General features: G+C 35.9%; 2 protein-coding genes across 2 annotated transcripts; one reads left to right on the forward strand and one right to left on the reverse strand.

Moving 5' to 3' along the window:
• The first annotated feature begins 1,209 nt into the window (after window positions 1–1,209).
• Window positions 1,210–1,680, forward strand: LOC123723610 (histone-lysine N-methyltransferase SETMAR-like). The gene has a single exon (XM_045686801.1). It carries the CDS (start codon window positions 1,210–1,212, stop codon window positions 1,678–1,680), a length of 471 nt encoding a protein of 156 aa, XP_045542757.1.
• A 173-nt stretch (window positions 1,681–1,853) lies between these two features.
• Window positions 1,854–6,299, reverse strand: LOC123723630. The gene is made up of 2 exons (XM_045686918.1): window positions 5,134–6,299; window positions 1,854–2,043 (listed from the first exon to the last, which is right to left on the reverse strand). The coding sequence occupies exons 1-2, from the start codon at window positions 6,082–6,084 to the stop codon at window positions 2,026–2,028; spliced, it is 969 nt and encodes a 322-aa protein (XP_045542874.1). The 5' UTR covers window positions 6,085–6,299; the 3' UTR covers window positions 1,854–2,025.
• Window positions 6,300–13,162: the final 6,863 nt, after the last annotated feature.

Raw genomic sequence — 13,162 nt, forward strand, 5'->3', positions numbered from 1 at the left:
TAAATCTTACTAATATAATAAATGTGAATGTTTAGATGGATAGATGTTTGTTTGAAGATATCTCAGGAACAGTTCAACAGATCTTGATGAAATTTGGCACAGATTTTGAACATAGTTTGGAAGAACACATAGGTTACTTATCAAGTTTTTTTTTTAATTCCGCGCGGATAATGTCGCGGGCGACAGATAGTGTTTTATAAAAATAATAAAATGAAATATTTATTTATTTATTTATATAGAAGACTTACTGATAGAAAGTAAAAATATTAGATTTAAGATAGTTAACATACAGTTATTTATATAGGCTCAGCTCGGGTATAATGTAGCCTTTCAATGGCGAACAAATTTTTTAACTCAGTTTACTAGCTGTTGAGTTTGTTCGTTGCAAATATACAAAAATACAAAACATTCTTCTTTATCATAATATCTTATTATTATTAGGCAAATTAAAACTTTAATTAGCTAGCTTCTAAAAAATAATTGTTAAATGGGTTGAAAATAATAGGTTTTGATATAATTTATATCCTCAATTATTTGATATAATCGACAAACCGTCGCCTCAGTGCTTTTTTGTTCTATCGACCAAATTGACCGAAAATGGACTTTAAATGTAGTATCGTAAAGATTTAAATTTCAGTCTTGTTGGTAAAGGAAGATTAGGAAGTTTTTGTTTCTAAAACTACAAAAAAACATTTAAATTTTACGTATGACACGACACTGCAATGAATTTTTTGTGCTTATTTGTTCTAAGTCCAGTGTTTGTTTTATATCCTACATCGTTATAAAAATTCAGTGCTTGTGTGTTCTATGTCCAATGAATTGACCAATCACAGCCCACGACGCCATGTCCGCCATTTTGTTTGATTGTCATTGTTTCCGAAGTCATCACTGAGACCACTTAGTCGCTCCCGGAAAAAAAAAAAAAAAAAAAACATATCAATCGTTGTGTGTTTGTGCCAGAATTGTTTCAAAGAAGTGATAAACAATGTCTGCAACTAGTCGCAAAAATAAATATAAGAAGATGCAGCTCCGAACTGAGCAGTGAGTACTTTTTAACCTTCTCTCAATCCCGTTATGAATTGGATACAGGGTGTTGTTTTTAATAACTGAGAACCATTTCTGCTAACTTGTACACTTTTACCCATCCCTCAAAGGGAGAGGGAGGGTCCGAAAGATGCACGTCGCTCTGGTCGCCCTGTTACGGATAAAATGGATGCTATTTTTGAAAAAGTGGAGCAAGATTGGCATATCAGTAGTTACGACGTAGCTGAAGAACTGGGAAATGAACACAAAACAGTTTTGGCGCATTTGAAAGAAAATGGGTACACAAAAAAGCTCGATATTTGGGTACCTCACGAGCTCTCTGAAAGAAACCTAATGAACCGTGTACTCATTTGTGATTCTTTATTACGACGTAATGAGACCGAACCATTTTTGAAGAAATTGATAACCGGTGATGAAAAGTGGATCACGTACGACAAGAACGTGCGAAAAAGGTCATGGTCCAAGGCCGGTCAGGCTTCACAGACTGTGGCGAAACCCGGGTTAACTCGCAACAAGGTGATGCTGTGTGTGTGGTGGGATTGGAAGGGCATTATTCATTATGAGCTGTTACCACCAGGCAGGACCATCGATTCAGAACTACTGCGAACAACTGATAAGATTAAAGCAAGAAGTTGAGAGAAAGCGGCCGGAATTAATCAATAATTAGGTAATTTTATAATATATACGAGAGGTGTTAAATCAAAGAGGAGCTGAGTATCGACTGATTTATTGTTTTTCTATATCTACCCTCAACATCTTTACAAGTACCTGACATCTCCCTTCTTAAAAAAAATAACAGCATATAAAACTTTTTTTTTTTTTTTTTTGAATACTACATACTACAGGGCATACTAACTACAACAACACTAAAATTAATGGAAATTAAACAATAACAAAAACCAGCAAAAACCTTCCGTAACAATTGTGCAACTATTAGATTTTATAAATTTCTTACCCCTGCCTTAGGAGTATCCATACCGCTCAGGAGGCCTCACTGTCCTGCCAAATTTAGTTACATGTAAGTTACGGCCGTCTCTACTTGTATTATTACATGATGATGACTGGGTGGAAGATTGATGTGGTTGGACACGGGCGTCGTCGTCATGTGACGTACTCTCGCAACTCATATTGAAGTCGTCCGCATCATACGGCGACACATATGACTCAGAACGGAACTGGCTATCTTTTATTATGTGCCTACGGTTTCTGCGTATCTCGCGACCTGTGCACATTTTTATAATATAAGAACGGGGCCCTATGTTCCCTATTATAATGCCGTTGGACCAATCTCCATTAATTAAAGCTTTTACTTTATCTCCTGCCTTTAATTCTTTTAACTGTTTACAATTTTTATCGTAATAAAACTTATGATAATTTTGTCGTTTGCGTAAACTTTTTATTATTTTGTTTTTATCTATAATTTTTGGTTCGAGAAATGTCGGAGCCCTCGGTAATATACCTCTAAGTCTACGATTATTTAAAAGTTGTGCGGGGGACGCTAATTCGGTACTAATTGGTGTATTTAAATATTCTAATAGCGCTAACCGAAATTCCGATTGATCGTAGTACGTCTTTTTGAGCATACTTTTGATAGTTTGTATCGCTCGTTCTACTTGACCATTAGACTGTGGATACCGCGGAGATGAGGTTATATGTTTAAACTGCCAATCAGTCTCAAACCGTTTAAAATATTGTGACACAAATTCAGGACCATTGTCTGTCATTAATATTTCAGGAATGCCCTGTCTACAAAATATGTTTTTTAAATTGTTAATTACCTCCAATGAGGTCATGGTATTTAACTCGACCACTTCAATGTACTTACTATAGTAATCTATCACTAATAAATACGGCTTACTTGCAAAATGAAAAATATCCACTCCTAACTTAGACCATGCCCTGTTGGGTATCTCGTGAGGTATCAGACATTCTTTATTGTTTTGTTTTCTATAAGTAAGACAAGCTTGACAATGCGATATCAAATCTACAATTTGCGAGTTCATATTAGGCCAATACATTATTTCGCGCGCTCTGTTTTTACATTTTTCCGCTCCTAAATGACCTGAGTGAATTTTTGTTAGCATTTGCTTGCGCATGCATTTAGGTATAACTATCTTAGCGCCTTTCCATACCATATTGTACGCAACAGTGAGCTCATCCCTACTGTCCCAATAAGGTCTCAAGCTCAAATCTAATTTGCTCTTGTGATCGGGCCAACCCTTCTTTATCGTTTTAATTAATAATTGCATTTCCTCATCTAATTTTGTGTTGCGCTGCAATTCCAAAAAATGCGTGTCCGTCAGAGGATTGCTGATCGCGACTGCGCACACCTGCGCGCGCATCGCCCAGTGTTCACGCGCGGCTTCACTCAACGCCGGCGCTGGTGCCACCGCGCGTGACAGCGTGTCTGCTACGTACAAGTATTTGCCCGGTTTGTATATAAGTTTAAAAGAATACGGTTGCAATCTCAAGAGCATTCTCTGCAAACGTGCCGGTGCCTCGGATATTGGCTTTTTTGTTATACTTATGAGAGGCTTGTGGTCGGTTTCTATAATAACATCGTCGCGGCCATAAATATACGAATAAAATTTTTCGCAAGCGAATACACACGCATATAATTCTTTCTCAATCTGTGCGTATCGCTGCTCAGTTTCCGTTAACGACTTGGACGCGTAGCAGACAGGTGCGTCGTCCTGCATGAGGCACGCGCCCAGCCCGTGCTTGCTGGCGTCCACGGACAGCGTCACCGGCTTCTCTAAACTGTAGTACCTTAACACCGGTGGACTAATCAAACACCTTTTTAATTCATTAAAACATTTATCATGTCTCTCATCCCAGTGCCATTCAACATTTTTTTTTAAGTAGTTCTCTAAGAAGATGTGTTTTCTCTGACAAATTTGGTATAAAATTGCCTACGTAATTTACAAGACCTAAAAACCTTTCTAAATCTTTTACCGATTTAGGTGTGGGCATATTTTGTACGGCCAACGTATGCGAGTCATCAGGGGAGATACCATTTTTTGAAATTTTATGACCTAAATATTTCAATTCTGTTAATCCAATTTTGCACTTCTTTTTATTTAATTTTATATTAATTTCCCTACATCTTTTCAATACACGCCGTAACCGTTCATCGTGCACTTGTCGCGTTGGACCGAACACTAACAAATCGTCCACAAATAATATAACGCCATCTAAGTCATCAAAAAATTCGTACAATTTTTTATGAAAGATTTCGGATGCCGACGAAATCCCAAACGGCATTCTTAAAAATTTATATCGGCCGAACGCGGTATTAAAGGTACATAAATTGGTTGAACTATTGTGTAATTTTACTTGGAAAAAAGACTGCTTAGCGTCCAGGGTGCTAAAAAATGTTGCACCCGATAACCTGGACGTGATTTCGTCCAAAGTAGGCAATTTAAAATGTTCCCGCCTAATTGCTTTATTCAAATCTTTGGGATCTAAACAAATACGTATGTCCCCGTCTGGTTTTTTCACGACTGTCATACTATTCACCCAGTCCGTCGGACCCTCAACTTTAGCAATTACATTTTGTTTGACTAATTCATCTAACTTGTTTTTTACACTATCTCTCAACGCTATTGGTAACTTCCGAGGCGCATGTATTACCGGTGAGATATTGTCTTTTATTTGTATTTTATATTCACCTGGCAAACAGCCCATGCCTTGAAAAATGTCGTCAAATTCATCTAAAATACTATCACTCGTCTGGTTGTTAACTGCTAACACCCGGCGCACTGCATTTAACTCCTCGCACGATTGACGCCCCAAAATAGGCACAGAATCGACATCCGCGACAATAAATCTTAATATATAATCGTTTTGTTTATATTTTACTTTCAAACTACATTTACCTATAACTTTAATTGCTGTACCCGAGTATCCTATTAACTTAGTCGAAGTTGGAATTATGTTAATTTTATTTATACCTATTGATGTCAAATACCTAGTCGGCAAAACATTTACGTCAGCTCCCGTGTCCAACTTCATTTTCAATACAGTATTATTGATTATTACATCTACCACCCAATCACTATTTTTAGAAAATATATAATTTTTACATACCCGATCCGAGGTGTCCTCCTGCACGGTATGGATATGACCCGCACGACACATTTTTGAAAAATGGTTCAATTTGTTACACTTTCTGCATGTTTTCCCGTACGCCGGGCACTCGAATCTCGAGTGCACAGTGCCGCAATAACCGCATGCGCCGCGCTGCCACTGAACAGGTCGCGCTGCGCTCTTCGACCGTTGAGATGACGTCACCGCGCGCCCGGCGCTGCCGCGCTGCCGGCTGCCGGTGGCACGCTCACTGTTTACCGGGCGCGCCGAACTGCCGGCCTGGTTTATGCCACACGTACACACCATGTTACCGGTCCCGAGATAGCCGCGAGACCGCTGAATTGCATGTACATGACCTTCTGTCTTCACTTCAAGTACTTGCTCTCGTAGATTGTCTCTTTTAATCATACTGGCCTGTGCTCTCGACATTTCCGCTAGCTTACATATTTCGATAGACTTATTGAGAGTAAGGTCTTGCTCCCTCAATAGCCTTTCGCGGAGGCCGTCATCTCTAATGCCATATATTAGCCTGTCTTTTAACAAGTCTTCGCGTAAACTTTGGAATTCACAAGACATTGAGAGTTTACTTAACTCAGTAATATATTGCTCCATAGATTCACAATCCTGTTGATTGCGTCCAAAAAATTTATGCCTCTCGATCGTTAGGTTCTTTTTACCACCAAAATATCCGTCGAACTTTATGAGTAAATCTTCAGCCGTCCTGAATTGTTCATTAAATTGCTCAAAGATTTCTTGACACTTCTCGCCAGCTACGTGCAGCAATACGTTGACCTGCACATCCGGTGTCTCCTTATCCAGCTTGATCGCTTTCATGTAAATCTTAAAACTGTTTTTCCACTTGCTCCACTCTCGCGTTATATTGCCCGATGTAACGTTGCTCACAGAGTCGTCGAAACGAAACGGCGGCGGCGGTTGTAACGTGTTATTCATTTTGAACGTACACTTTGCACTTTCTTGATAACTGTTTAAATCTTTTCACTGATATAGTCTTAACACCACTTTTAAACTAGCTTAGCTTAAAATTTCCAGAATCCTACCGGCTGCGCCAGGTAATTTTATAATATATACGAGAGGTGTTAAATCAAAGAGGAGCTGAGTATCGACTGATTTATTGTTTTTCTATATCTACCCTCAACATCTTTACAAGTACCTGACAGAAGGGGTGTGGTTTTTCATCATGATAACGCTAGACCTCACACATATTTAACCACTCAGCAAAAATTAAGAGAGTTTGGCTGGGAGGTGTTAATGCATCCGCCGTATAGTCCTGACCTGGCACCTTCAGATTTCCACCTGTTTCGGTCTCTTCAGAATTCTTTAGGCAGTGTCAGGTTAACATCACGAGAGGACTGCCAAAACTATTTGACGCAGTTTTTTGATCAGAAGCCCCAAAATTTCTATAGCAATGGAGTCATGTCCCTACCTATAAGATGGCAAAAAGTTAAAAATGTTTTGAATTTTCATATAAAATGCGAAAAAACTTTTTCCCCAACCTATTATAAGTTCTATTTCGATTTTCAAATAAACCTAAACAGTGTATGATTAAATTGTAAATCAGAGGCGCTTGTCTAATACAATAAGTGCCGATCTGAGATCATCAATACCTTTAATTATAGTCCAGTCATTTTAGTAAGTTCACCTCGGAATTCGAGATACCCAGCTGTAAGTCTGTAAATACTTGTATATTGACACCCTAAATGTTGTCTCAAAACCTACATATGATAGGGTGTAAGCAACTATTAAATTTCAAGGTCAAAGGTCACAAAAATCGGCTTTTTACGCTTTTTTTGGAAATATCTCATTTCCTATGAGTTTTTTGCTAATCGTATTTATTTATTTATTTATTTATTTATTTATTTATTTATTTATTTACATGGCAGACTTACAGCTAGAAAACAACAGTATTATAAACAAGATAGTTAACATACAGCTAATTACAAGTCCACACTTATAGCATTGGCTTAGTTAATTTGTCAGTCAGCACAGGAAATATAAAAGTAAGTAATAGTTCATAGTTCATCAACTATATGGCGCGTTTTCGACCGGAGGCTGAAGTGATGCTATGACCGCGCGCTCTCCGCCCTCTATCTCGCAAACGGTTCACCGTATAAAAAAAATTCTTAAACGAAATTTGTAGAGAATTTTGTATTCTACAATATTGAAAAGAAATACAAATAGCAAAAACCCATAGGAAATGAGATATTTCCAAAAAAAGCGCGAAAACCCGATTTTTGTGACCTTTGACCTTGAAATTTAATGGTTGCTTACACCCTACCATATGTAGGTTTTGAGACAACATTTAGGGTGTCAATATACAAGTATTTACAGACTTACAGCTGGGTATCTCGAATTCCGAGATTCTTACCTAATTTAAGCTTAAATGACTGGACTATTATTGTAATAGCACTTTTGAGTTTTATCTTTGACATCCCTATCTTTGATTTCAAAGATAGAACTCAAAAGTGATTTTATAATTTTAAAGGCAGGTCATAAGTACAATATTCATTTATCATTAAAAAAATCCCTCAAAAATTTTTTTTTTCTTTTGAAAACCTTAAAATGGTGTCGGTTTAGGGATTTCGCGCATTTCGCAACTATAATTCAAACTAGTGGCCGCAGCGACCACAAACTAGAGGCAGATCTTTGCTGCACAGTGCGAGACATTCCTATAAAAGTCTGATCGCTGCGGTCACTACGGCAAAGTCGTAGTAAACTAGTGCACGAAATCCCTTAATATTATTATACTCATAAAAACAATTAATAAACGTATTGTTATAGTAAGAGAGAGAGAGTTATGCTATTGAACGTTAGTTTGACAGCTAAAAAAAATAAACATCCTATATATACTTTTGGCACATAGAACAAACAAGCACGCAAAAATGGAACAATAACTTTGGCCTATCTCTTATGTGATAATGTTCTAACTCCATATTCGTAATAACATTTGTGCATGTTTGTTCTATCTCCAAATATAAACTGTGAAATAAGGTATAATTCATAACCATCCCTACATGAGAATTATAAAAATCTATTGATTGGTAACTATTTTACTAAGAAAGACTTTCGAATCTAAAAACAAATGCTTTTTTTTTTAAATGGAGATAAAAACGTGTCTACTGGAAAAAGTAACCGTTGGTAGATAGAACAAATAAGCACTGAGGCGACGAAACACAATTCTACCAATCCGCTGTTGAACATGGACGTCATTTATAATTCATGAACTATATCATCGACTATTGTGGCGTGGGACTTAATAACAGTAATTTATAGACCACTGCGACTGATAGAGGAAGGGTTGCTACATCTGAAGACTATATCATATTTTAACAAATTCGTTCTGTGTTTCAGTATTCACACTTGGCATATAAATCTCCAATTCTTACAATAGTAAAAACAAAACGACAATTGAGCTATATGTAGAAAATAAAATGATTGGTCAAAACCAATCTACAGTTTAAGCAATAAGTAAATAAGTAATAACTTGATAGCGTTAATTTAAAATTGTATTAAATTAAGTTAACATTTATGGGTTTGGAAAGTTTCTTTGAAAAGGTGCGACGCCTACAACCTTACCTAATATTTAAATAGTGTAATTTTTTTTCCTGGAAATAAATAGAAAAAAAAACACTTTATGCTAGACTAGCTGTCGCCCGCGATTCCATCTCCGTGGATCAAAAAAAAACTTAATTAGTAGCATATGTGTTCTTCCATACTACACTCTACATCTATTGCAAATTTCATCGAGATCCATCCATCCATATAAACCTTCGAATTTATAATATTAGAAAGATTCCGTTTTACATGTGTCAAATTCATATCACTGTCATATCAATTATTTGATTCAATGTCATAGCTTTGTTCTATTATAAACCTTATTTATAAGCTGTTAAGGTTACTTATCATTATAAAACTTATGTTTCTGTATGTTTATCACCAGTTATAACCAGTATCAACTAGTAAAAACCGGTTAACGCCGGCGCGCAGCTGTCGCCATGCCAACTGCCATTCGATTACGATATATCGAATATTATTTTACTTTTTCATGTCCTTGTCCCGTTTCCTTTCCTTATTTGATTTATATTATGAATAAAATATAAAGACAATATTGAAGCGTGACTGGGATATTTCTTCGCTTCAATATCGTATCAAATGGAAACAATAATGATATTATTCGATATGGTAACATAAATTATTCGTTGCTCAGTTGTTTGCATGTTTTCTGTAAATGCCGCGCTCATTGTAGTTCCATGTTTCTTAATGATTGGAGTATTGTAGAATTCTCTTCTTCTTCTCCTTTTCTCTTCGTCATAAAATATTTTTTGTTAAAATCACTTTGTTTTCAGCCACAAGTGTATTTCAAATTAAAATTATAGCAGTTTAATAATTTTACGTGAAAATAAAAGCTAGCGAAACTATGCTTTAGATAAATATCTTTCAAGTGAATAAACGAGGAAAATATCTTGAAAAGAAGTGCAGCTTAGAAAATAATTTAAGCGTTTAACCTAAATAGTGGTCGACTGTAAAAATCTTTAGTTCCCCGAGGAATGACGTCATAAAAACCTCTGTTTAACAAACTAAGCAGCGCAAGAATTGAGTTGCAGTGGAAATCTCCGAGTAGTTACCTGTTCCAGTTTAGTGCTTTGTGCTTCGCTGAACTTGGGTCATAATGCGAGCTTAAACAACTCGGAATTCACTTAGCTTTCTTTTAACAAAGCACCGAGAGGTGAAAGTGGAGCGGGAAACGAGCCATCGATTTACTTACATTACATAGCTGTATTCGTTAATATTGTTAGAGTTGAAGAATCAAAATGCATTTTAACGCATGTTTTATGCAATGAAATACTGTCCTTGACTCGCTCGTGTTATATATTTTCTTTAAGTATAATAATAATAATAATTCCGATCTCCTAAGAAGTTTGGCACCATGATCGGTCTTGTGCCGCCCTTATCCAGAATACTCCCACAAACTTTAACAGGTCAACCTACCTGTGGCCGCTATTCCAGGACTTTTTGAACCTTTCGGTCGTCTGTTCTGCTGGCATTGTGGCCGGACAATTGCTACTTAAATTTTTGCCTTTCTTCGGGCACTGTCGGTTACTTTGGTGACTGATCACTACATTTCTGACTCGATCTCGCAGATAGACTTTGAGCATTACCCTTTGAATGACTTTGAGTTATCTAATGTTGCCCGCAGTGAGACGCTAATAATTGTTCTGTAAAATGAAAGTATTTTAAACTAGCTTTTACCCGCGACTCCGTCCGCGCGAAATAAAGAATAGAAAACAGGGTAAAAATTATCCTATGTCCGTTTCCTGGTTCTAAGCTACCTGCCCTCCAATTTTCAGTCAAATCGATTCAGCCGTTCTTGAGTTATAAATAGTATAACTAACACGACTTTCTTTTATATATGTAGATGAAATCCGATATGTGTTTCTTCGGTCTATGTGATTTAAAGTTGTAATTATAGATTTTCAGAAATATCCTTTGTCTTTATATTTTAGTTAATGGTAAATAAATTGAACGTCTGAATAATTTGAAGTAAAACCTTTTAAATCAAACAGATTATGTAAAATTTCCATTTCTCAAATATTCCCTTTCTGTTATCGACGAAGTCTCGATGTAAATTTTCAATTGTTTATTCAGCTCAGGTCTTGATAAACAATTAAGTGGAGTGATCTGTCGCCGGTTCGGAAATTTCACTCATCTCCGAGTTAGCGTCTGAGAGATAGAGCGGGCATTTACTAGAATTCAGTCTGTCTGTGTGCTCTGTGTATCGACAAGTCCTTTCAAAAATTCGAAAACATTTCTCTCTATAAATTCAATTAGAGCTTAGCTTTAAGATTTAGAGGGGATATAATCTTTTATTTTCATTCTTGGAATTCCAATTTTAATTTCCATGAAATCTCCTCTGAGACTTTGTTAAGTCTGTATTATATTACAGTGAAATAAGAATTCTTAAGAGTTCATCTTGTTTGGCTTATTTTTAATTTTCAATACGACAAAAGCGAAGTTTTTTTACAATGAATTCTATTATGAGACGTTTAATTTCTTTTTTTACAAACAAAGCATCTTAATTAAATTAGTAGAGTTGACTTATTTAATGCGTAAAAAATATGTTCTTCTATCATGTGGCTAAAAAGTGCGCCTAACCCTAACGTTGACCTCGTAGTGTAATGTAACAAAACAGAAAACCCTATTAGTATAAAAGCTTGTCAGAATTCAATTACCCAACCAATAACGTTGTCAAATATTAACACGGCCGCTGCTTTGTACTTGTCTTAAATGGACGGAACAGTTTTTACTGGAGCTGTGTGATTATTCATTTTAATATTAGCTGTAATAAATTGCCTTTATGAAATTTACTGTAGAAATGATAGTCTAAAAGTGTTCATGAAAAATCTTTTTATCTTTCTGTTCTAGTTTTCGATAGATATTTGAACCGGACCGGCCTTTATCAATCTTTCGACGTTGCAAGCTTGTCAGCATTCCTGAAACTTCCGACATGTTCTAACGGTTCGGTGCAATACGAAAATAAACGATATATGCCTTTCTGCATTTTATGTGATTTTTATATATTCAACTTGTAAAAAAATATAATAGAGTTTCACTGAAGAGAAAAACTGTTGAAATTGAGAAAAAAATTAATTTAGTTAATTCTTACCTTTGAAAATTATTTCTGTTATATTTTATTTTTAAAACAAAGAAGTATACAAGTTTAACAGCACTCAGATTCTTCGTGAGTCCATTTACGTTCACAAAGAGAATAGAAATTACTTCATAATAAGAATAATCAATAGCTTTCAATTTGCTATTAGAAAGAAAGGTCGTGAAATGTAATAAAGAATTCAAAGCTCTGAAAACCCTTTCAACGGACAGCGAATAAAAAAAAATACCTTCATAGCCTTGGGTTTGTTTAATTAAATAAACTTACGTTTTGCCAGAGGCTGATAAAAGTCACCGGATGTCCGACGAAGGAACGATGAAAGTAAAAAAAACACCTTTTATATTTAAATTACTCAGATAATATGCATTTTAAAAGAAAATGGCAGGACTATAGCCGACAAATTAAAAAAAAAAACTAATAAACGAATTCCTATCTAATATACAAAATTCTCGTGTCACAGTTTTCGTCACCGTACTCCTCCGAAACGGCTTGACCGATTCTCATGAAATTTTGTGAGCATATTCAGTAGGTCTGAGAATCGGCCAATCTATTTTTAATTTTTTTTTAACTGCGCGCGGACGGAGTCGCGGGCGACAGCTAGTTTACTATAAAAAAATACTCTGCTAGTGTCAATGTACTTCCTAACAAGATCCTTACCTTAAGATACCTTAATACTTAGTTATAAATTCTAAATACGTAGAAGGCAAAAATACGTTGTTATTCTTAAACTGGCGAGGCTTTTTTTAGTTCATTCGGAAATTATCTACAGGAGAGGGTTAATTAGGCAAGAGGTTTGGAAGACTCGACTTCAATAGGAAAAGTTTAAGGCCTAGGGGATTGTTTACATTGTTAATCATACTGAAGGCATTCAATTAATTTCTATAATTATTCACATCAGCTATACATCTCCACTTGAACATAGTCAACCATGCTGGATAAGCGCGGGTTGGTTGACTTCACAATCTCTGGTATGTATAGGTCGCATCATAATGTTCACTGTAAGAACATTGTCGCAAGGGAGTCGCGTCGTACACTCGGTCGCGTAAACATCGTTATAAACTGCTCTTAAGTTTTTTTTTATAAGTTATGTGGTGAATTGTGACTATTTCAAAATTGTCTTGCTTATCAAGTAAGAAGTAATGTGTTTGTATATTTTGAAACAATTAGCGAGTAAACAAATCCTGAAATAGATAAATTAATAACGATTAACTTTTTATGATTGCACTCGAGACAATTTTTCATGACTACCTACCTGTTGCAATATTTTTTAGCGTTTAATGACTAGTGATGTGTTTTCATACAATCAGTTGAATCGATTCACACGGAGTATTTTAGTCGATCACA

This window comes from Papilio machaon, chromosome 4 (genome assembly GCF_912999745.1).
Source record: "Papilio machaon chromosome 4, ilPapMach1.1, whole genome shotgun sequence".
In the NCBI taxonomy this organism is placed as follows: domain Eukaryota; kingdom Metazoa; phylum Arthropoda; class Insecta; order Lepidoptera; family Papilionidae; genus Papilio; species Papilio machaon.